At 41.1% G+C, this 25899-nt stretch overlaps 1 protein-coding gene across 5 annotated transcripts in view; it reads left to right on the forward strand.

Annotated features, from left to right (window-relative positions):
* Positions 1-25899, forward strand: part of LOC134679465 (filamin-A) — an 87707-nt gene that overhangs the window by 8638 nt on the left and 53170 nt on the right. For 4 of the 5 annotated variants that reach the window (XM_063538389.1, XM_063538386.1, XM_063538390.1 and 1 more), the window contains exons 2-18: positions 6396-6693; positions 6788-6968; positions 7393-7492; positions 8932-9074; positions 9188-9411; positions 9535-9676; positions 10028-10191; positions 11259-11434; positions 11806-11918; positions 14690-14871; positions 15067-15309; positions 15980-16100; positions 16170-16584; positions 22048-22220; positions 23749-23839; positions 24530-24695; positions 25482-25651. In XM_063538389.1, coding sequence (XP_063394459.1) covers positions 6478-6693; positions 6788-6968; positions 7393-7492; positions 8932-9074; positions 9188-9411; positions 9535-9676; positions 10028-10191; positions 11259-11434; positions 11806-11918; positions 14690-14871; positions 15067-15309; positions 15980-16100; positions 16170-16584; positions 22048-22220; positions 23749-23839; positions 24530-24695; positions 25482-25651 — 3020 coding nt within the window. In that variant the 5' untranslated portion in view covers positions 6396-6477. The remainder of the gene's footprint in view (positions 1-6395; positions 6694-6787; positions 6969-7392; positions 7493-8931; positions 9075-9187; positions 9412-9534; positions 9677-10027; positions 10192-11258; positions 11435-11805; positions 11919-14689; positions 14872-15066; positions 15310-15979; positions 16101-16169; positions 16585-22047; positions 22221-23748; positions 23840-24529; positions 24696-25481; positions 25652-25899) is intronic. The other variant, XM_063538387.1, reaches the window with a different exon arrangement.

Genomic DNA, 25899 nt, shown 5'->3' on the forward strand with positions numbered 1-25899 from the left:
GTTAGCAAGTTCCATTACATACTTCTAACATTTTGTATTAATTATTTAGGTATTTTGGTGAAAACTTTCATAACATACGCGTAAAGTTTGGTTCTTCTAATCGCCGCGTAGCCTACATGCCAATCGCTTACGCTCCGTAGCGATCGAAAAGCAACTGTCACTGTCGCACTAATACAGAAGAGTGATAGAGACACAAAGCGTTTCGTTGTCGTAGCGATAGCGATTAGAGCTAAGCCAGCAGTGAATATGAATCCAACTTGAAACAGTCGATCGGAAGTGTAAACAAGCGCTCTAAATGCTTTGTATTACGATCAGGTGTATGGCGAGATTACTAGATCACGTAACATTCCGCAGGCTTGCTATAAGTATATTCAAATGAATACCGACGTGGGCGGCCAGCTCCTCATTATCACCATCGCTCAATAACACTGCCCACGGTCATTTCCCATCCGATTCGCACTCCAATCAACTGCTGTACCTAACACTTATACACTGACGTCTAGCTATAGTCTTGTATCTTTAGGTGGTTGTTAGGTGTATACTAGTTGAGGGTAGATGATAACATTACATGGTCATATAATGTAGGTTAAAATCAGGTCGTTAGAGTGAGGTATCCAGGCGATTTTGTATTTGGTCGGTTAACCAATAACTACCCGAAAAGGTACAAATTGTTGGTTTACTTTTATTTAATTACCTAAAGATAAGGTAAACGTACTAGTGCTCGACAAGCTAATGCCCAATAGATGACAACTTGCTGTCACCTCTATTGACAATTAGGTACTTAAGTTTCAAGATGATATGTACTGGGACCGCGTCGAGCACCAGTACGTTTACCTTACAGAGTAAAGATATACGCAGAGATATAGTAAGATATACCCTACCGGTAGTGTGTACGTGTACCTAACACGTGAACGATCGTCATTATTGCACTTTGGTAAACACCATGTAACATTGCACGTTCATGTTATAATTTATTAAGCGGTGCATGTAATTACTTCGCTTTAATGGCACGGCATTCATGTTGCGACTGCTTGAATGCGAATTCACATTTATGTGGTGATTAGCTGGAAACCTAAGGAAGGGAAATTGCGCCGAGTTAAGTTTATTTACGTTCCCACCTTTGGCGTGGTATTCAAATGAATGACTTAGCTACTACTCAAAATTGAGTTACCTTCTTCGTCAAGAACGTCTCGTACCTTTGTATACTAACTAAGACTGGCAGTAAGCTCTGTGACATTATACCTTAACTAATTAATTAATAATATATCTTACGCCCTCGATCGAACCGTGTGCTTCCTTATCATAATCAACATAAAGCTATGCGATGTCTTTTAGCTAACTTATTAATACTTTTATTTAACAGTTACTTAGATACAATTACAAAAACAAGATAAATAACAATCTGCCAATATAACAGAACAGACTACGTTGTAAATAAACTAGTACTATAGCGTAAACATGCCAATTTAACAATGCCTTATGTATATAATAACCAGTCTGCCTTCAAAGACTAGTTCGTTACAAGGCAAAGATGAAATCCTCCAGTGACATTACATTACCTACATATTTACGAGCAGGGTACGTATGATTCAACTTACTTATTATCAATCTTGACGTAGGGCTGTTTTCGTGTTTATATCGTATTACGTAAAAGTTTTGAGCCCAATCTATTTAGAATTTTTTAGAAGTAATTAGTTGTCTTTTAGATTTATATATAATACCGAAGTACCAAACGTAAACATTTAGGTATTACAAATTTAACCTTTAATAAAAGACTAACCGACTTTTATATGCATAGCATAGAACTAGTGTTCAGTCGGTACCAAGCCAAAAGCGACTGTCGAGCTGAATACCGACCGAAAAGGGTTAATTTTATTTTATTTCCATTTCTAGTTTTATGATTTTGTTATGAGTGACGCAGCATTCTGCGAGACTCATTCCTCTCTGGCCAATCAGTCATGTCACTGCGCACAGTTTTGCGCTTCGGGTACGTTTCATATTTCAAGATCTGGATCTGAATCCATAATGGAACCCATCATCAGAAGTGGACCTTGACATTAATAAATAATAATGTTCTATTAAAACCTTACTTGCTTAACAAACATAACAAAAAGGACAAACCGCCATTAAACGAGAAGTACGCGTCATTGATACGCGTCGTTCTGGTTATCATATGCAGTTCCACTTCATAAAATGACACTTATTGAAATGCAAATGCTTGGTTTGTTAATGAATAGATATTCTATGAGAAAAATCCTCAATTCCTCATGGATCTCATCGTCAGAACTGGGTTTTGAACAAAAATTAAACCAACTTGGAACTTACAAGCAAAATCTGTTTCAAACAAAACCAAATCGTTTTAGGAATGACGGATTTCTCGGGTACAGTCTGCCAAGAAAGTGGTCTACCACTTTTCGACTCTATCATCTGGTTGATGGAGTCGAAAAGTGGTAGACCACTTTCTTGGCTGACCGTACATACAAAAATATGGTCACATTGGTGGAGGAGGTTACCAATTTTTTTATGCCAGTTAAAAATAAACATCTCACAGAAAACGCAAAAACGTCGTAGTATTTAACAAAAGTTAACAATGACATAATTACTAGGTATATTAAAATAGAGATGACGTTACGTCAGCTGGGCAATGTTGAGCTAGCAAATAGGCAACCCACGACATGTTCAAATGTATAATTTACACTAACGTAGCACCGACTTATTTAACGTGCCTCAGCCCACACCGCTTGTAGCGTACTGACTTGCACATGTAAACGATTGATTTGCTATTAAAAATAATCATTCATAATGTATTATAATTATTAACTATAAAATAAATAGAGTACAACTTTGAGTGCCGAAATCTACTATCCTACTTTAAACAGTACTTCCACTGAAAATGTGTTGCATTATTGTAGATTAGTTACAGGTTTTATTTTATCGCATTCACGTCCAAAAATGTAGAGCCTAACCCCCTTATTCATAAACGTTTACTAAAGTTGACAAGTCGGTAATAATCGTTTGTCCCTTTCCATCATACCAATACGTCGGAAAGGGACAAACGATTATTGTCGGCTTGTTAACTTTAGTAAACGTTTATGAATAAGGGGGTAAGACTTTAACATGTGTTTTTCCTATGAAAAGGTTGTTATTATTTAAGACAGACTCCTAGCCTAGTCGGCTCGGCACTCGGCAGTGACCCAGCCTACGAAGCAGGAGGTCCCGGGTTCGAATCCTGGTTAGCGAATTTATTACTGTGTTTGTCACAAATATTTGTTATGGATTTTATGGATATATTCTATAGGTTTATCTACTAGGTCGATCTGCGTACAATTGTCCGACAATATGTATTTATGTCCTATAATATTTAAAAGATTAATTCAATCCCCATCGATTTACGGCGCCATTGTTTGAACACATTAGTGAAGCGTGTACTACTCAAAGAGCACACTTATCAAATTTAAATACATACATTCTAAAACGATCTTAGAATGCGTTGAGAAGCTGAGAAACAGGAGGTGAGCGGTACCCGCCGTCTAATTAGCGCGTCCCGCAATTGAAGAATATGTCACTTTATACTGAAGTTAGTAATTGCAGCGCTGGGTTCTCTCGCGGCATTCTCGCAGAGTAGCCAACACACGCGGCTCATTAACACGCCTCAGAGACAAACGAGACCTGCCTCGTCCGCGCCAACTAAATACACCAACTACATTCTTACCCTACTTACCTTTTCCATGGCATATTTTTGCTGAAACCTTTATAGCGACACAGATTTCGACTGATTAATTTAACTGTAGGTCTTGCAGATAATTGTTATGCAGGCGCCGGGAGCAATTTACCTGCTATTATATTCGCTAATTGGTTCAGAGTTTCGCAGGCACGTACACGTGTTTTTTGTTCAAAAATAAAGTTTATCCCTCTGGGCACCATGACGCATGAGCATTTTTTACTTATAAGTTTAGTTTAAGATTTATTTTATTATAATTTCAATTTTAACGTTTAGTTTCTTGTTTTCATTCGGGTTGTCCGTATTCTTGTTATAAAGGAAAATTATTCCTTGGTCGACATCGGATCTCTCTAGTTATTATTTTATTGCCTCGAGGACACGAAATTGAACGAAACGAACGAGTGCTCGTGTGAAACTCTATTTCGATTTAACTTGTAAGTATTGTCAATACAAGTACTGCTCTGCTCTTAAATAAATATATGAACCAATTTATAGTTATTTATATTAGCAACACAACACATTGAGGAGCAACACATTTGAAGTTAAATCATATTTTTCGAATATAGGTACATAATTATAAAGAGTTTCCATTCACTAATTAACAGAATTTAAGAATAAAGGAATATTGTAAAGTTTTCTGGAAAACAATAGATATATACCACTTTGTTCGAATAAAGGAAACTTTAAATATTTTAAATTTATAGAGCTCACAACATTTAGCATTTACAATAATACATATCACTTGTACAATGTTCTTACATTTACTTTTTTAATAGGCGTATTATGTTTTATACAATTCTCAATAGGTACTAACCTATTTCCAGTGATGTATGGCACTTGATAGGGATCAAATGTCCCACCTTCTTGTAAACCGTACCTGTACTCTAATTTCGTTGTTTGAAATGCTTGTCTACTGAAATGCCACAAGGGTTTCCATATCAAAGAGACAATATTCTTCTGAAAACCCTTATTATTAACGCTACGGTACGTTTGAAAGTTCCTAGCAAAAACAAAAGTGCAAACTTTTCGTTAGGGTTCCGTAGTCGATGCCTTGAAATTTCGCCACGTCGGTATTTTTGTCCGTCCGATGTCTAGCTCCTACAAAGGGGTATAACAAAAACTGGGTACCGTAAAATGGGGTGAGTTGGGTGAAATTTGACTTTCAAACCTCGATAAAATTTTATTTTTACATGTGAAAACTGAATGGTGTATATAATAAGTGGTTCGGACGTTTGTATTTCAGTTTGTATTTTATTTTGGGTAGTTCCATTTCATAACTTTGACGATAAAGAGGAAAACCCACCTCACCCCGTAGTGCTTCGTATTTGGGGTGAGAGGGTTTTTCATACAAAGGTGATTTTGGAAGAATGTTGGATCGATTTTTTTTATTATGCGTATTACTATAGCCCCATTTTAAATGCGTGTTGGGCACCCTCCCGAGGGCACCAAATTTTGATAGGTATTTTTAATTTTTAGTTTTAATTATTTTAATTGTAGTTAGTTTTAGTTTTATATTCCTATTTATGTCTTTTAGTAATTTATGTAATTTAATATTTCTTATAATATTGTACATTATTTTTGTAGCAGTAGCCTTAAAATCCCTTCTCACCCCCCTCTCAAACCTTCTCTCCCCATTTATAACCCAACTCTCCCCGCGAAACCTACTCACCCCGTTTTACGGTACTAACTTTTTTAGATTATTTACCTCTCGTAGGTGTACACATAAAATGGAGTTGAGGTTTTTTGGTGCAACGCGATGGTGTGGGGTGACGTTTGAAAGGTAGGTAGGTATTACAAAGAAATGGGGGCCTTGAATAGGCCATTATGATGAAATAGAATACCTGTTATGATGAAGTCTATATTTACGAAAATGTTCGCTCCAGTAATAGACAATTATATATTAAAGAATTCGTAATAACTACGTAATAAAACTACGAGTAATTAAAATACAACCTTTTCACAAATTTTAATAAACTTGGTGTATCCAGATTACAACCAATTTATCATTTTTTTATTGTTAAAATATTTATAAATATGTATTACGAGTCAATACAATACTTACAGCTACTTACCACATATTATTATATTTTGAATGAAATATTACTTATAAATAATACAAGTCAATACAATACTTACAGCTAATGGTAACCACATATTATTATATTTTGAACGAAATATTACTTAATCTAGGATTATTCATATATCAAGGAGATAGACAGTGATGTGGCTTGCGACAACGCTGCATCATTGACTTTGCACCAGTAAAGCAGGCCACTGACGAGCCTTCCAAATGGATGCCGTTACAATGGATTCATCCAAATGGACGGCATCCTAATATTAAACATGGTACGTTTTTGACATTCACGGACCGATTTTGGATTGCAGCCACGCTATTTGGACTGTTGGAAGGCTCGTCAGTGGCCTGCTTAACGCTGCTGCAGTCGTCACCCGAATGTCATCTGAAAACTTTAACTAAGTAAGGGTCGGTTTCACCAAACTGTTCGAATCGTTAAAGAGTTCGCTAAATTTTTAAGTAGGTATAGGAAGTTTCATTTCATTCTGGGGCGCGCCGGCTGACGTTGATCAGTCTTCAAATGCGGTTGGTGCAACTGGCCTTAATACTATGAATCTACAAAGATGTATAGGTATCTAATTATATAATATTTTGTTTCAGTTGACAACGAAATATAGTGCCAAAGACCAAAATGTAACTTAATTTATGATACATCATATTTAGTAAGTTGGATCGAATCGAGATGGAAGGGGTGCGAGTGACGCACCAGGGTGTGCGTGCGCACTCGGCAGAGGGGTCGGCCGGCCGGATCACGCAGGCGGGCCTGGCGGCGCGGAGCCCCGAGGGCACCGCTGCCAAGGGCATGCCCATCAAGGGTCATGAGGATCTTTGGGTCGAAATTCAAGCAAACACCTTTAAAAATTGGGTCAACGAAACATTAAAACCGATGGATATAAAGGTAATTATGAAAATTCGCATTCAGAAATCCTAGTAAGCACCTAAAATGTATGAACGCTTTTACTTATCTAGTCCCATAATGTTTGTGGTGACAGGTAGCAGACTTAGTGGAAGATCTACGAGACGGTACAGTATTGTGTGCGTTAGTGGAAGCGTTACAAGGTCGGCGACTTAAAGGCTGGAGCCCGAACCCTTCCAACCAGCATCACAAATTGGATAACGTCACTACTGCTTTGCATGCCATCGAAGACGATGGTGTTAAGCTGGTTAATATAGGTTAGTACCAGTCAAACACAAGTTATGTGATGGATATGATCAACTCTATACTCTTTAAGTCCACAAAACATTGACAAAAAAAAACCAGGCATTCGTACTGATTTTATCTACATTAAACTGTACAAAACAGCTTTTTAGATATGTCAAATATTCTGCTTATGTTGCCTATCAGAAAAGTAACTGTCATCCTCTCTTGCTCCTCCTTTACTTAGGTCTTCGATTGACGTCTTATTGGTCTTATGTACACATCAAACTTTGCATATGGCTAGCATTGAAATCATGAGGAAATCATCCCTCACCGAGGTGTATGTACATAAAATCCTATCGAGATAGGGCTCATTTTGAACCACTGTAGGTATTATGTGAGAATGACACTGTAGGTATTTTGTGAACTGGCTAATTAATTGCGGCTATTTGTTTTTAGGTAATGTGGACATCGTGAACGGAAATTTGAAGCTTATTTTAGGTTTGATTTGGTCACTTATAGTGCGATACCAAATTGGACGCAGTAAATTCCCACCAAGGTGAGATCTATATGTACTTAAATTATGTTTTATGTGATAAATTATTCTACAAAAGGTAGGCAGCGCCCTTTTGTCTTGTTTTGGCGGAGGCACGCCCATGGCCCATATCTTTGATAAAAAAAGTTGCGAACAATAAAAATGTTTAATCAGTCAGCTATATACCTAACATAGTATATTTTGTCAGCGAAACGGTACTTAAATACAAAAGTATAATTGTGCATAATTGTTTTCCATCGTATTTTTTCCGAAACGTTCATATTTATCATGCTATTTCAGTCAATCTCAGTACTTTTTGTACCGAGACTGACTTAAAATAGCAAGAGACGTTCGTATGTTTCCGTGAAAATACGATGGGAAATTATTATTTATTTATTTAGAAATTTAGAAATTTGATTCAGGCAACAAGGCCCATATTACAAATACCTTACAGACTAACATACATATGTATTTTATAAACTTAAAACTAAACACTACATGTGTACTTACCTCATTTGTCAATCGTCATGCACAATGTAAGGCGCATATCATTCTACGGATATCAATTGTGTTAATTTTAGACAAAGACTAGTTACCATCATATTTTACACGTTAATTTTCTATATTAGAGAGTGTACGTATATATATTGTTTAAACTGATCTGACTCTAAGAAAACTGCAGCCCATCCAACCTTGTGTATGAAAGAGCATGCAGCGCGAATAAAGAGGCAGAGCCGAAGCCAACTAAAAAGTTTAAGTTGCGGAGGTTATTATGCACCCATATTGTGAGCAGGATCTGAGCTCCCATCCCGCGCCTCCCGCTTTGCAAAAAGTCTCAAACTCTAGGGATTCAACAGATTAATATAGAGATTTCAAACAAGAGAGAAAGAGCAAATCAATTTAACTACAACATTCAATACAGTATTTTCTAATAAAATGCTAACCAATTTATTTTATCTACTGATTTATTGTAAAATATTGCAGATCAAATTATTCTTTTGTATATGTAGGTATACTTACAACTAACTGCAGTCAATGCATATTAAAACAGACGGGCGTTAACGTCTGAACTGAATTTTAGTATTTATATTCTGTAGTCGTATAAAATTTTATGATTCAAAGCTGACAATGAGTCTTGTTCTTGCAGAACTAAATTCTGCAAGCAATAATATTAAAATTAGTCACTGCATGTAAGACCGCACCTGTGTATTCCTATTTATTTAGAAATACCCCGTCCGGTAACACCGCCTGATCCCATCCTCCTTAAATGGCAAGAGATCCTTTATAAAATCGTATTTTTATGCGGAATCTTAAAGGCATCCAATTGTCTCGAAAGGAATTATGTCTCACGGCTGCCTGAGTTTCCTTGTTTATTTTTATTTGTTGTTTTGCTCTATTATAGCGAACATCATAGTACTCGCTGTGCTCTGTCCTTATTTACGTTACCTGTTATTTTACCGTAGAAAATTGATGTTATCGTGGCTGCAAGCTGCTCTGCCCGAGTGCCGAGTCAACAACTTGACTACGGATTGGAACAGTGGTGTGCTGCTGTCGGCACTTTTAGATTACTGCAAGCCTGGTATTTTCCCGCACTGGAGAGAATTAAGTGAGTATCTAGATTTGAGGTAACTTAAGTAATTTTATTTAAGGAATGAATTAATACATAAATTATTTACAATGATAAAATTGTTAATGTTACTTTGTTTGCTCAACATCCAGACCGCCACGAAGCTGTAGAGAACTGTCGCCGCGCAATGAAATTAGCTCACCGGGAGTTCGAAGTTCCCATGGTGCTAGAGCCGGAATACTTAGCTTCTCCGTGGTTGGACGAACTCTCTGGAATGACTTACTTATCTTACTTTATGAAACCAAATGGTCCCGGATATCGTTCTACTTTGGAATGGGTTAATTCGCGATTGGAAAGGGGTATTACCAATTTCACCGTAAGTATTCACTTCATATTTAGTAGGTAAGTACTTATTTTCTATATTTAACTCAATTAGGTACTTACTGTACAATAGTACATTTTCACATAGCATAATACTTACCTTTGTTTTTCTTCTCAGACGGATTGGAATGACGGGCGTGTCGGGAACGAATTAGTGCGGTCAATGGGGGGACCGGCCCCGCCGCTGAGCCGGTTGAGGCGCGACCCGGCCAGGTGGGAGGAAAACAACCAACAAGCCATTGATGCAGCAGTGAAAATTGGTAAATTTATGAAATGCGCTGGATATATGATAAGGTTATTCTATGCGTGTTCAGACCTATGAACATGAACACGTTAAAACATACTTATGTAGGACTAACATACCTACATACAAATACTCGCTGTTTATTTAAATTACTATTTACGTACTTCTCAGTTGCACGCCGTTGCAAGACGCCATGCATGAATAGCAGGGTCCTTTTATATAAATAAATGTAATCGGTGAAATACTCGATAACAGAAGAGGGCCTACCACGAACCACGTTCGAGGTGTGGCCTCTCTGTCGCTCTTCTAAGTGTGACGGAGGCAACGTTCGCAATAGGCCTGCACTAAGTACCGAAATTCATTACAGGCGTTCAACCAGTGTTATCAGCCCGTGATATGAGCCAAAGCGACGTTGAGCACCTGGGGGTAATGGCGTGGGCGAACCAGTTCCGAAACGTGGCTCCGCGACCGCCGGTCCACGACATGCTGCGCGTGGCACTCGACTCCACATCGGGCCGCGTCGGCGAACCTGTCAGTATACCCCTATCTAACTACTCAAGGATGCCAGCCAGGAGCAGCATTTGAACTTTAGCCTTTTAACCGCTGTACACTGTTATAAGTATAAGACATAAATCGGGTTCATTTTCGCCGCGGCCTGATATAAGGCAAAACTTCGTGTAAAGGGGCCCACTGATTAACAGTCCGCGGACTGTTAATCAGTAGGCCCCTTAACGTCTTGCCGCCGGTGACACGAGCACGCTCGATGAAACATTCTATGGCGGTTAAATGCTTAGTTTTATGTCATTGATACGTCATTAGTCATCAAGTCATTAATCATTATACTTAGGCCAATCAAATTAGATCCAAAAAAGCGTTTTTTGGATCTAATTTCATTGGTTTTTGCGCATGATAGAGAAAAAGGCTCTTAGAAAAAAATACAAAAAGACGGTGTATATACATTAGTAATAGGTAAGTAATTACTTAAAACATCAGACACAAAACACCGAAAAACAAATATTAAGTACTCTTCACTCTGAGATCTGCAATGAATAGAGTGTTGCCTGTATGTACCTACAGTTACAGTTCCCTAAAATAAAATCCCGCCGTGGAGTTCCGCGTGCAGAGTGAATTGTGCGCTTTACAACTTTATTTAGGTACCTACCTACTTAGGTTGTGCACTGCATGTGCACTTAAATACCTACCTACTTTTATTTCTGTCACTGCAGTCAAAATAAGTGCAGGGAAAAGTATTTTGGTTCCACTTTTAAGACTGTACCTATCTAATGCCATAATTATTTATAGTATTATGTTATAATGTATCTAACTTAAAATAATCAATGTATATAAAAATACAATTTTAAACAACGTCGTCTAGATGGTACTTAATTAACTGCCCATAATTTGTATTTATTATACTTATAAGTAAAATCGTATGGAAACCCAGTACATATTCGTACAACTTAATGTCAAACTAAACAATCCGACGTTACTGAACGTAGAGCTCGGGTTACATGCAACTTGGTATTTTTAGTAGGTACTTATGTCTATCGTGACTCATAAAATAATGAATACTTATAGTTATTATTGTTTGTTTCCAGACTTACATAAAAATAGAGAGTATTTCGAACGACATTTCCACTTCGGATGTGAAGGTGACGATAGTGAACCCCCTGGAGCAGGAGTCCCGCATGCAAATGGACTCGCGGGGCGCCGGCGAGTTCGTGCCCGAGCACGCGGGCATGCACGAAATTGTGCTTACCGTCGACGACATAAGGTTCAAAACTGATTACCTCACATAAAGTGAAATAAACTCGATACTCGGGATATCGGCTAAAATGCGATTGTATCCGATTATTGGATTGCAACAACAAGGCACAACTAATCTAACTTTTCGAAAAGTACATGCCAGTATTACAAATTGTGTCTATGGTAACGCTTGTATTTTCAATATTTTCCATGAGTTTTCATGAACTGTGAATAGATACCTACTTCTATAAACATGAATAATCGCTAATTTAAATTGGGGGAAAGGTATATCTCTAATTGCAGCAGCTACGAGTATAGTTTCTATATTTGAAATCATAAAATATTAACTCTTTGTTAGGCATATGAAAGTTAAAAACTAATATTTAGTAACATTTTTAGGGTTGACGGCCGCTACTTCTTCAGAGTACTGCCCAGACTGGTGACAGTGCCCCCTCCAGGGATGGCGCCGTGCGCTGTTGGCAGCATCGTCGAGGTCCTCGTCAGCGCTACAGGTATACACATGCTCCGTCAAGTTTTGAAGCTTAAAGCTTTGCGACGACTAAAATATTGTAGACACAGAAGTTGCCATGCGAGTGATGTTAGAAATTATCTGTGCACAACTTTGTTAAAGTGTAGTGGATTCGGCCAGCAATTTTTAAAAATGTTAGCGCTTTAGATCATGACGCTGTTGGCATAAAATATGAATAGGAATCTTTCTCTAGTAACTTCATCGATTCAGACTTGTGATTAATTATATACAACTTTCGCTTGATAAGAAAAGAATCACGTCCTAAAATATAATATAGTTGCTTATAACGCGCAATAAAATCTATTTTTACACTAACATGTGTTTACTTCAAAAATATTTCAATAAAACACTAAAATTATTTAATTTGTACCAAAATTTTTATTTTTTATTTTTGCGTAGGTACATATTTTTTTTTCATGTAACGTCTCGATCGATAATGACTATATATACCTATTTATTTTAGCCTGTATAAGATTTTAATGTACCTAACCTTCAAATTAAGTACATAAATGGAGTTTTAAGATTTGCGTTCGCTATGGATTTAACTTACCTGACCTCTGTAGGTATTTTAGTAAAACATGGTTAAGTATAGCTAGTACCTATAGGTATCCATGCAGCACAAAATATGATATACAGTATAAATTCTAAATTGTAGGTAGGTACCTACTCATTTTCACTGCAGCTGTGTAATGCACTCATTTTGTCAGGAATGTATATGAACTCTCCTGTGTACCTAAGTTATTTATACCAAAGTTTTGATTTAAAATAAGCGCGCTAGCAGTTCGAATATATTGGCTATATGGCTATGAGTATTTTAGCAAACCCAATGACGGGGCTAGAAAAAGTAAAAGATTGTTGAGTGGACCGCGCTAAGTTTTCATTCCAAGTACCTATGGAACTTATATGGGGATATGTAGAGGTGTATGCGTTCAGCGAGCGTAAGGCTGATATAGACGGCGCGCGAACTCGCATGTGATATTAGTTACATTGCGGACTGTTGATTACGTCCAATTCAACCGACCAATCAAAACCCGCAATGGTATGAAACTCGCATGCGAGTTCTCGCATCGTCTAAATCAGCCCTTAGCCTGGTCACAGTTTAGCGTGAGCGTTAGCCCATGTCTCATTGTTGTCAATTGTCACTATGACGATGACAATTCTCCGAACATTGGTGGCCCAAAAAGTAAACATTGACGGTCGGTACCGTAGTTAGTGACATTTCAACAATTCCAGAAATGTACAGAAAATTTTCAATGTTTGTTAAATGTCAATTGTTAAGTTCGTGAAACAAGAGCCTGGTACATAAGTCATTTTATCATTTAGTATAAAAGTTACTTACAGGCGGCAATCTGATTATTTGATTAAATAATCGTTTACCAGAGGTTATGATGTTTTAAAATTAATTAACGTTGTGGTTGTTCTGTGTACTTATTGGGAAACCAACGGACAAATAGAGTACCTAAATACAAAGGTGACTGGGGTTTATCGAATAATGCGAGCTAGAATTAAATTTCTTTCACCTGTTTGTGACGTCTCTTAAACTAACGCAAATTTGTAGATGATATTGTTCTTTTTTCACGTTTTAAGCCTTGGAAAAACTAATTAAATGTCTGATTTTTCTTACTTCGAGTTGTATATCGTTAATGTACATACTATAGCAGTATAATTTGAGTAAGTATGTAATACGAGTAAGTAGTAATATAGCCGGAGGATCTGAAGTTCATAATTTGAAACAAATGATATTTTCAGAGTAATTAAGAGTCCGCAGCAAGCTCGGCCAAATTTCACCTTCCCATACAAACGGAGTTTCGTTCTCCTGCGTCTTGGATTGAATAATTGTACCCAATGAAACTTTGTACACACAATGACATAAGGTATATCTATGTCTGTAATTAGTTTATACCTACAGCTCCAGCTTACAAAACAAACGAAATAGAGAAAAAACAATTTTTATATGAAATTCGCTGTATTTTTTGAATAGGGTAAATAGTGAAGCTACATAAACTAATCACAGGCATAGATATACATACTTTATTATATCCTATTATAAGTACAAAGTTTCAGAGCAATATATTAGCTAGACATGTTAAAATGCGAGCGTAACTATGTCTGTATGAAGTAATATTTACCTACCGAGCTTGCTGCGCACTCATAAGATAAAAGGTTTAAACCCGCGGGATGGCAACATATTCCATCGCAAGTTTCGTTTTCACATATTTTTTTGGATTTTCGCCCCCTGTTATGTATAAACTATCTCTAATATACTCTATAAACTGATTTCATTGCCACTCTATACGCTACGCATTGTTTCGTCTTTTTATTGATGTAAATGTTTTATTTTACTCAAAATATTTTACACCTTTGGGAAAGTCGTTTATAATTACGAAATCTTTTCTTCTTGTTTACATCGGTGACATTCGATGGGTTTCAACGTTTGTTGTAAAAGAGTCCCCTTGCAAGTAAAATAAAATGCCACGTATTTGTAGACCACGAGAATGTTTAGAGCTTCTTTACCCTTGTGTGTCTTATAATTATTTTTTTAGCCTTGATCTTGTCTTATTTGTATCGCAAGTATAATTACCTACATAATTACACTTGCGCTACATAAACATGTTTCTTATCAATTAATCATTACATTACTTATATGTATAGTATACGTACCTACCTATATAGAATGCCCTCATCATGCTGCATCATATGCGTCATGCTGTGCTACTGGCAGTGCTGGTCTACCTGTATTATCTAATTTTATAGGAGCTCCTCGGCGAGAGGACATAGACGTGACGGCGCATTCACCGAGCGGGCGCGCTCTGGCGCTGGAGCCGCGACACCCGCCGCCGTCGGCCCCCGGCACCACGGCCTCCAGTGCCACCTTTCAGCCGGACGAAGCTGGCACTTGGACCATTGCTATTACGTACAAAGGAGATCATATTCAAGTGAGGCGAAAATATTTCCTAATTATGTTAAAGTTATTGCTCCTTATAATCATTGGACACCTCCTTAATCCATTTACAATCAGCCTTAGAAAGGAATCGGCTGGATATGGCAGGCTGCGGAGTCCCACCATTACTAAGGTTATGATGTTGAATCTCTGAATTGAATATGTGTTATACGTTTTGTTTGATGTTTAGGGAGGCCCGTTCACGTGTGACGTGTTCGAGCCGGGCGGAGTGCGACTGAGCCCAGGGGCGCTGGAGGGCGCGGAGCCGCTGAAGCCGCACTCCTTCGAGCTCGACACCAGCGGCTGCGGCGCGCGTGGCGACCTGCAGCTTGATATCGTCCACGATAAACGCAGCGTCATGTGCGCTCTCGAGAAGCTCTCTGCTACCAAGTATCGCGCTACGTTCATGCCAAAAGCTCCAGGAAAACATAGGGTAAGCATGTTAACAAAATTTGACTTGGCTTGGTTAGTTTGGTACTATGAGAAACGAATATGGAAATAGAAGTATCTATGCCACAATCACTTATTTATTGAACCAAACCTAATGTTTGTATGTAAATATTTTGGTACCTTTGTGTTTGAAAACTCATATTGCTTTGCTATTGGCACGTTGGCTAAGCACTCTAAAGTGGCTTACTGTCAATGACGCCCGATATCAGGGTGACATTACTTTCACTGTCTACAATTTGCTTTTGTTTTCGTCCATTTTGTATCCAAATTGAAGTTGTTTACTGACTTTTCTATAGGACTTCTCAGAAAAGGTTTAGAATATCGGATAACGTGACCTTCTAGAGAATCTACAGTACTTATCATTAAAGTCTGGGATTAATTATAGGTACCTAACTGTCATTTTACTAGAAGTACCTAGTCGTGGTGTACTTGTTAGTACAGCACTTTTGAAATAAATGATTTTTATTTTTTTTATTTGAGGCATGCAGGTCACAAGCATTTTAATTTAGACCATAATCGTATCTTGGGACATAATAATTTCTAATTTGTCTTGAATTTGATCATGAGACGATTTTGTAAAAATATTCAATGTTGGTTCCAAATCAAAGCTCGTAAACTTTATTGTTTAATAAATATTGATAAACCTGTTGCAGCTATATATTTACTTTAACGGCTACGACGTCCACGGCTCCCCACACATGTTCCGAGTGGGTTCACGTTCTAAGAAACCACGGGATAGCGCGAGTCCTTCCTACGCAAGGATCTCGAGCCCAGGTAATGATGCGTGTTCAAAGAAAGTGTTGACAGTGAAATGCGATATCTATTACCTTTTTTATATTTTAGTTTCCAGAATAAGATCAGAAAGCCCTCTCAACAATTATAACTTCTACGAAAAAAACACAGCGAAACACAACACCACTTCATTTGATCGTCGTGAAGAAAGACGCGATTCGACAGACTACTACAAGGCTTCCTTTAGCCCGGACCTTAAAGAAAAAAGCTACGATGTAGTAGATTCTGCATACTCAACATCTAGAAATATGAGAAAAGACAGCACTAGATATGAAACTGAAAATAGAACAACGAGCCCAATAACAACGAAGCACCTTGGAAATGGATCTCGGCTCGATGTGAACAGGTCAACTAGTCCGTATCGAGCCTCGAGCCCTTACCGCGCCACCAGCCCCATCGGGCGCACGGCGAGTCCGCTGGTGAGGAAGGACAGTCCGCTTAACCGCACTTCCAGCCCGATTAACAGGTGCGATGTTCTGTAATTAATATTGGATACTGCAATATGCAGATTCCCTTTACCTATTATACGACGTAGATTCCATTAAGGCTATTGTCTAAAGTATTATTTTTCGAGACCCAATTTGACAGACGAAATAATGTATAATATAAAAATTTTACCTTCCAATAAAATTATTATTATGTTTCCTATCCACATCGGATATCTTCATTGAGAGAGTAACGCGATCGTTGACCAATGATGCCGCTAGCGTCTATGTAGTCGCTCCGCCCCACGCCGTGACGTAGTTCCGCTTCCACTTCCTGCGAACCGTTGCTCGCTTCCCGCCACTCGCCACCGCCATGTCATTGTTGAGGAGAAGTACCGTCGGCATAAAAGTAGCCTAGTAGCCTGCCAGGAAGGCATTACTCAGATATCCGATGTGGATAGGAAACATAATAATAATTTTATTGGAAGGTAAAATTTTTATATTATGTGTTCCGTACTCCACATCGGATATCTTCATTGAGACCTGTTTATTATCTCCTGGTGGCGAGTTAGCGGGCGCGCAAGCGATAGGGCTACACCTACTGTCATAGAACTCAGAGAACGAATAAATATGTATACACCATATTGCAACCCATGAAATCACAGTGACTCGTTATAATGTGAATTACAGGAAATTGAGAATTGAAATTGTAATCTCAGGTTCGAATCTGACGTTAAACTGGTTTAAGAGAATTCTCATTCGAAATCGCATCCGATCCGCAGAATCTCGGCGAGTCATGTTCCCAATTAACATAAGCGAAAATATCGCTAAGTGAATAGCTTTCCAGCCAATTTAGTTATTAAGTACATCGTGGATCAAAAGCAATCGTAGGCGAGGCCGGCTTGGATGAGACTGTGGCTGAAAGAAATAAGCGAAGTGTCCCCTAACATTTTGTGTAATTCTCGCAAGGTGACGTACCCAGACTACCTACTTATACTGGGTCTATACTTTATTCCGGAGCTTCTAAGAGTCCAGTCGGTAAGACACGTTATCTGGTTTAGAGCCGAATTTCGGACACAAAATAATAGCGTTAAAGTTATCTATATAATTGCCCGGGCTACAGTGTAGTAGAGTAAGGTCATTGACCCTGCGGCCTGATGCTAACAGCAAAAGTGCGGCAGCTATTCTATCGTACTTCTTCTAACGTACCTAACGTTGTAGGGCTATTTAAATTAGGGCAAGTAGATGTCTCGCGTCCCAAGCTGGTGCTTTGGGAGGCGCTGGTCTCGCTATTAATGGCGTTGGAAGAAGGCATAGTGTCCGATAGTGGTTCATACACAGCACTTGTGAGAGGCTTATGAACGAGTATCGTTCTGAAAGCTAACATGGATAATAGAAATAGACGTCTGAGATAGCTCGCTACTTCACTGGATAGAGGTACCTGGCAGTTGATCTTATTTTTGATGCACCATAAAGACCGTTTCTACATTGTGGCCGTACATGCAGCCTAGACAAGGGGACGATCTAGGGGCTCCCGTTACTGTTTTCTATACAAACACAGTACCGGAATCGGGAATATCCGGTTCTTCCATATTAGTGAGACAGTGACAGTTGCGTTTCGTTCGCTACGTAGCGTTAGACCTTGGCATGTTATATGCATGCGCCAGTCACGCCAGTAGCGGACGTCACTCCTGATCCCGCCAGCTCGGTGTTGGAGCGTCCTATCTGACAGGAGCTACGCCTCATTCTTAAGGTCGTTGACTCGTAAGGGAGGGCGGTCTGACGTTGTGTTCACTAGGACCGCCAGTAAATTGCAAGCTTACCACAGCTGCTTTAAGACTCCTTATCACGCCGTCGCAGTACACAGACTAGGCTGGGAGGTGGAGACATCCATGCCAAGTCTCACAGGCAGCTGTCAAAGGTCGTGGTAGCAGTTCAATGAGTCTGTTAAGAAATACCGTGGCACAGTGCGAGGGCTCTCGAAAGCGGAGGCCGGCCAACAAGGCGCCTGTCAGGTGAAGACAGTCTCGGCGGCTGCTGGGCGCAGCTGCCAGTCGGGCGCGCAGTGACTTCTTGATAAACCGTTGCCCTCGGGGGTTGTACCGACCTGGCAAGTAGCAAGCAACCAGCGCGACCTGTAGACGATCTGCTGGCATCAGCAGTTTTTTCGACAGCCGTAGTAACGGAAGGGATGTAGTGTCGCCGTCGTTTTATGTATACTGTACCGGTGCGGTTGTATGTTTACACTTCTGTCGTCAGCGCTGCAGATGCGGCCCGTTAACGGTTACTCTTCGCTGAAAGGGCCTTACCTCGTACATTGTCTACCAATATTGGAGATTGTAACGGACTGCTTGCATAAGATGAGGAAGAAAGTGGTGCGAGGCTTTCGGCAGCTCCGTGTTGCTGGGGACTGCGAAGGCTTCACCTTCCTCCATGAACTAAAGTTTGCGAATTTGAGACTGAACAGAAGGCATTGAGTCTCATTTCTGCGAGAAACTCTGCAGCAAGGCAGGCCTGTATGTCGCGAAAAAGAAAACTTTCAATCGGTGTGTTGTGCCGCGTGTCCCACGTGATGTCTAGGAGCGTGATGGTCTAATTCGCTTTATCCGAAGAGACACCCTATATCGAGTTAGTATAGGGCATCGAGTTAGTAGCATGCTTTTAAGGAAATCGAACTGATGAAATCAAGTCTAAAATCGATTTTGGCGCTTTGCGTAACAAAACTGTTTCGATAAAGTCGAATACAGACAGATGGAAACTGCTGGAGTCCTCCTGGCCCCTTTCTCTTAGCACCGGAAACTCAAGCTTGTTCAGGCGCAGCGGGTTTATTTGTCCCATTTTGTTTATTATGGCTTTTCGCACGAGTTCGTCTTTGTAAGACGGAACTTAAGCTGGAGAGCGCGAGCAAGTAGAGATAATTATGTGAAGTCTGCAGACCTTTTCGATGCCTTTCACCTCGGTTTCGAGCGGTCGCACAGGGCCTTGTCGCTAGCTGTTCTCCGGTTGGACCACTCCATGGCCTCGAGAAGTCGTAGGAGCTTCGAAGCGACACAGCGAAGTCGATCAGCACCTTTATGAAGCCCGGGAACACGACGTATTTTCCTCTGAGTATCGACATATCTTACCGCTTTCAACTCCGGGCAGTCGAGCCGCGCTAGGACGGGGCTCTTTACGACCTTGTCTGCCGTCGCCGGAGGATTCTTTAACCGAAACCAAGAGCTTAGCGGTCTGTTCGTGCTGTACCATACCATACCTATACCTGCACCATAGCTATAGGCGCCTGCGTACCTCAATGGAACCATGTGGACAGGACAAAACTGATACTGTGGCGCCCAGCGAGCAAGGGACGACATCGTCGTAGTTGCAGCATCGGTGGACAGCATCGGCGTGATTGTGGCAACCGCCGCCGCTCGGGAGGCGCCGGTGCGTGAAGCTAGGGGCGCCATCGTGGCGGCCGGCTCGGGGGGGGGCGGGGGCACCGGTGCCTGAGGCCGGGCGGCTCATGGCGGCCGCCACTGGTTCGGGAAGCGCTGGTGCGTGAGGCGAGGACCCATAGTGGCGGCCCGCTCTAGAGGCGTTGTCGCGTGAGGCGGGCGGCTCCATCGTGGCGGGGAGGCGCCGGTGCGTGCGGCGAGAGGCGCCATCGTGGCGGCCAGCTCGGGAGGCACCGGTGCATGAGGCGGTCGCCGTCTGGCTGGCTGGTCTGGGAGGCACTGCTGTGAGGCGAGAGGCGCCATCGTGGCGGCCAGCTCGAGAGGCGCCAGTGCGCAGGTGGTGGTGCCATCGTGGCGGGCGGCATCATCGTGGCGGGCAGCGCCATTGTGGCAGCCGCCGCCGCCGCGTCGATGCGTAATGCGAGAGGCGCCATCGTGGCGGCCAGCTCGGGGGGCAGGCGGTGTCATCGAGCGGGCGGCGCCATCATGGCGGCCACCGTCGCCAGGCTCAGGTGCGAGAGGCGCCGTCGTGGCGGCCAGCTCGACAGGCGCCGGTGCGCGTGACGGACGTTACCGGCACGGGAGGCGCAGATGGCTAGGCTCGTAGTTGCACGCATCATCACGGCGACGCTGTTGCCCTCGGCGGTGCCATCGTGGTGGCCACCACCGGCGCGTAGGTCACCAGCGACGTCATGACGGCCGGCAACCAACGCGGCGATCGTCGCTGTACTCGTAGCCTTTCCACTGCTTACACGTAACTTACCTTCCTTCCGCTCGAGCAGTCGGGACGCAGAAGCGGTCCGCCTTCACCTTGGCGCGATCCACCCGCGATGCGCCCGCAGCTGCAGGAGCGGGCGTGTGACGCGCAGAGCCACGCGGATCTCTCGGAGTCCCGCTGGACTGGAAGCGTCCGCACCGCAACTGCAGCAATAGGAGCGGGCGTGTAACGTCTCGTGGAGTCCCGCGGACTGGAGGCGTCCGCACCGTGACTGCAGCAACAGGAGCGGGCGTGTGACGTTTCTCGGAGTCCCGCGGACTGGAGGCGTCCGCACAGCGACTGCAGCAGCAGGAGCGGGCGTGTGACGTCTCTCGGAGTCCCGCGGACTGGAGGCGTCCGCACCGCGACTGCAGTAACAGGAGCGGGCGTGTGACGTCTCTCCGAGTCCTGCGGACTGGAGGCGTCCACCGTGGCCCGCAGCGTCGCGGTGTCTCGGAGTCACCTTGGACGACAGCAGAAGACGCGGCGCGCGCGGGCGGGGGCGGGCGCCGGGCCCGCGCCCCCGCGCCGGGGGACGGGGCGCCCCGGTCGCGCCGCAACTAACAACACGAGGTACTCCCAGGCTACTGCCTGAGAACCCTCCGCGAGTGACGAAGTAACTTCTGAACGCCAATAAAATTAGAATATCTTAAACTGGCTCACCGGATGGTTCGAGACAATCCAAACCTCCTTATCGGCGAAGCGCGGCACCCGGCAGCGGCGCGCGCAGGCCGTCCGCCGTCGCGCCGCCCCCGCCGCCGCAGGCACGATGACCGCGCGTTCCCTCTCCGATGCGGAGCGACTTGTTACCACTTGTTAACAAAAACCACTGACGCACTTCCTACTTCGATCTCGAAAATGCGAGTTAACGGTAACGATTTTAGCAGCATGGAATGTGAAAATTAATTTAGCGAGAAAAAAGTGGGTAGAATCGAAAAGCACCGTTCGATGACTTCGATCGCGAGACCGCCAAAAGACTAATAGTGGCGATCTCTGCCATATCTCACTATTTAATCGACCGAGCTTTGGATCGGAAATGTTAAAGCACCATGCTGCAAAAATATACGCAAAAAATATTTGCGGACCATCGGTCAAGACGGTCGACGAAACAATGACATGGCGGTGGCGAGTGGCGGGAAGCGAGCAACGGTTCGCAGGAAGTGGAAGCGGAACTACGTCACGGCGTGGGGCGGAGCGACTACATAGACGCTAGCGGCATCATTGGTCAACGATCGCGTTACTCTCTCAATGAAGATATCCGATGTGGAGTACGGAACACATAATAACTAATTTTATATTATTTTGTTTATCAGAGTGAATAGTCCAACGGAGCGTTATAGCCCAGTGACGACCACTAAACGTGTGGTGGAAAAGCGAAGCAACTACAAGATGTACAGCTCCTACAGTGGCTCACAAGACAACCTGGATCAGAGCAGCCCTTTTTCCTCGCTGGATGCTGACCGCGCGAGAAGACTAGGCAGCCCAAGTATGCATGATATATATACCTACCTGTATTACCTCTATGTGGTAGCACTTTATTTTAGCCATTTCAGCAGAGATATTTTCATTCAATCCATTAATGTCGGTTTTGGTAAATGAAAATATACAAAATAGATAATGAGTAACAGCATAACAGAGGTCTACCGCGAAAATCGAAATCTGCCTCTCTATCCGTATAAAGAAATATTTTTAAGCGTATTAATTTTTTAAAGACAACTTTAGAGGCCGATGGACATTGAGGCTCAAGGAAAACATAAAGGGTTCTTGTTTGATAATGTACCTAACCTATAAAGTTGCCGTTAAAGCTACGCTGTCCAGCGTAACAGCCATAACACTAGTGGTTACCAAACTTGGTTAAGTGACATAAGGGTGTTGCGGTCAGCTCGCAAAATTAACTAACTGACCTCGGCCGCAACTGCGCTGCATTCGGAACGGCAGGAACGGCTCGTTGTCTAGGTCCATTCATGTTTACAATCAAATTCAACTCGGTACACTGAAGCCACTAACTATTCATGAGCTCTGAGCCACATACAATTTCCATAAATTCCATAAGTGATCTTTAGGGCATTGAGACTTTTATTTTGCTAACATTGTTTATTCGTGTAAGCTTGTCTTATTGATATATACCCTTATTAATATAAAAGTACGAGTAAATCTAACTTTATTTATTTTCAATTTACTTATGAGAATAATAATTATAGATTAGATTAGATTTATTTTCATAATATAACATTACATTATAAATTGTTAAAGTAAATATGTCAATTTACAAGAATATCTATTATGATCGTCAAAATATATAATAAACATCAAATATAACAAAATAAGAAGACAAAGCAATAGATTGCAAATATGTTAGTGGAAAGAATAGAAGGTAATGTCAATAACGGTATATCTACAAGAAAAATAACAAAGTCAAATAACAAAGACAAATGTATAATGTTACATAAATACCAGTGGCGACGCGTCAAACATATCCATAGGCAAGCCGGGGCTAATTTGGCTTACATATTTCCTTTACAACTCTATGTTTACCTTGAATTTCAAATCACTTACAACTCTAATTTCAATTACCCAGCTATAAGTCCTCGCAGTTTTCCGTTGCGTTTTATTTTTATACATGTAGATATCTATTTGACATAGGGTAGGATCTATATAACATTAAAATGCGAATGTACCTAACTCTGTCTGTTTCTTTTTCCTTCCTGCTTAAACTTCTGAAGGTGCTACAAATGATTACATTAATGCAGAGGCCGGGAAAGGGCAATTCGTGGATGACTTTCGATTTTCGCTTCGCATCGTCCGACAAAGAAGACGAATCCACGATTTTGTATTCCTGCCGAGGCATATAATTTAGTGCTTTTCTCCAAACATGACATAAAATAAAGTTAAATAATCATTATTTAAGCTTTATCTTTAGCTCTTTATAAAGCATCACTGGAATGATAACTAATCTTCTTTTAGAATTACATCGGAAATATTTAAAACCCATTAATATTTAAAAAATCTTTTAGGTGCGGGCGACCCTGGAGGGAGATCGTATCATACAAGAAGAGATTCATGGGATTCACTAGAGAAAACCAGACAAATGCTAAGTGCTAACAGGTAAGGTTAGGGGAAGAAATTAAATCTAAAAACCTGTTTTAATTATAACTCGACTGAGAATTTGCCTCATATCATATAAAACATCCATCTCAGACTCAACTCAGAATTGTCGTTTATACATACCACTCGAACATAACTACCTAACCAATTGGCATCTCATTCGTTAAAATAAAGAAAATCTTGATACTTAAGTATCGAAGTCGAGTAATGTCAAGACTCAAAAAATACGTGGCGTCTCGACCAACTGAGTGAAGCCACGCCAAAGCCACGCAAGAACTAAGGCTACATTTTCGATTGTTTTCCAAAAAGGAATACATAATCCCTAATAGGTACATAACTAAAGAGCTGGCGGCTACCTCGCACAACGCATTGCGATACAGCGAGGAAATGCCGCCAGCATCCCTGGTACAATGCCTATTTTAGATTTAAGCTATAGTTAATAATTTATTTTAGTACCACTGTATATATATATATGTATCTTGTTTGTAAATAAATGATTTTTAATCCCTGAATAAATATCAAATAATAATTTATTATACGCGAATAAACATAAGTAGATTTCTCTCAATGGATTTAATAAATCTTTTCACATAACTACTTGATACTGACAGTGTTCAATATATTATATGTAGTTTATTACTTATATTATACAACGTAATATATTACTTATAAAACTTTTTTTTTCAACAGCCTGGAGCCGGCCGGTCCACCGGAGCGGTTCGCCGGACCGAGTACGCTGGAACGCGAGACCAAGCGCAACACGCAGCTGAACAAGTTCGGTGACATGTCGCGCAGCTCGTTCAACAGACAGCTCGACCGACTCGCCGACGACGAATCCGATACGTACACGTCTCGAGTGAGTGACATTTATAAAGTACTATAAATCCTGAACATTATCCACAATACCAAGACAAACATTGCCTGTCTTGAATAAACATTTATTACCTTCTAAAGAGGTGTCTGTAATGGTTAATGGGTAGATTTTTGAAAAGTAAATTATGCATCATTTTACTGGTCTATTTTTGCCTTAGATTTTTATAGAAATAACTATAACCTCCGAAATATAATAGTAATATATTAAAACAAATTGACGGCCATGGCAGGAAAATGCCGTCGGCGTTGCTTTCTTTTCGTTGAGAAAATATCTACCAGTTATAAAAGATAATTATTTGTACCTAAGCATAACGGGATGGTTATTGGAAAGACACACTTGAAGAAAAACGCGATTTTGTTAAATTATCATTTACCACTTTTAAACTTGGAGTGATGTCGAAAAGAAAGTGTCACGAACGTTTTTATGGAAAAATTACTACTAATGTATCATCTTAATTTTGCCCCCTAAAACCTGATGTCTGATGATGGTGCTAATAACTAGAGATAGTTCGAAAAGTGTATACATGTTTATGATACTGACTATGGTATTAACTGTATAAGTGTCTTGGCATCCTGCAGCTGTAAACTTATACCTAGTGTTTTGGTAACATTCCATTTCTAACCGCAGCTGCACTACCGGTACTGAACGCGTCGCTGTCATTGTCAATTTCCATAGTAAAATGGACAGTAGTGCAGCTGTCGTTGGAAATGGACTGTCACCTTTAGTCTGGATAAAGAATAACGTGCAACAATCGTCTTGCAGCAGCAGCAGGAATTCAAGCGCGAAGTACGGGAGAGCACGTACGTCGCGCGCGACTCTTCCTACAGCAGTGCGGAAGAGAAACAACAACAACAGCAGTCTTTTTTATCCAATAGGCCCCCCCGCGACCCTACCGGGGGGGCCCGCTCTGAAACCGATGCGGCACACGCTCGTTTCAGGTGAGCGCTGATCCTCATAGCTACTTAACAGCCTTCTCTACTAACGCTTTAAGTAGTATATTACGCAGCTTTACAGTTCCGAGATGCTTAATTAACATTTTGATTGTACAACAGGATTGTTAAATTACCTATAGATAGGTATAGTCGGTCGGTAAATATGTAGAGTAGTTAAATGAGTTAATTCATATTATAATCATAATCACTTTCATAATTTGCGACTTTTCATCAGAGAACGGTCCTTATGCACA

Source organism: Cydia fagiglandana, chromosome Z (assembly GCF_963556715.1).
Source record: "Cydia fagiglandana chromosome Z, ilCydFagi1.1, whole genome shotgun sequence".
In the NCBI taxonomy this organism is placed as follows: Eukaryota; Metazoa; Arthropoda; class Insecta; order Lepidoptera; family Tortricidae; genus Cydia; species Cydia fagiglandana.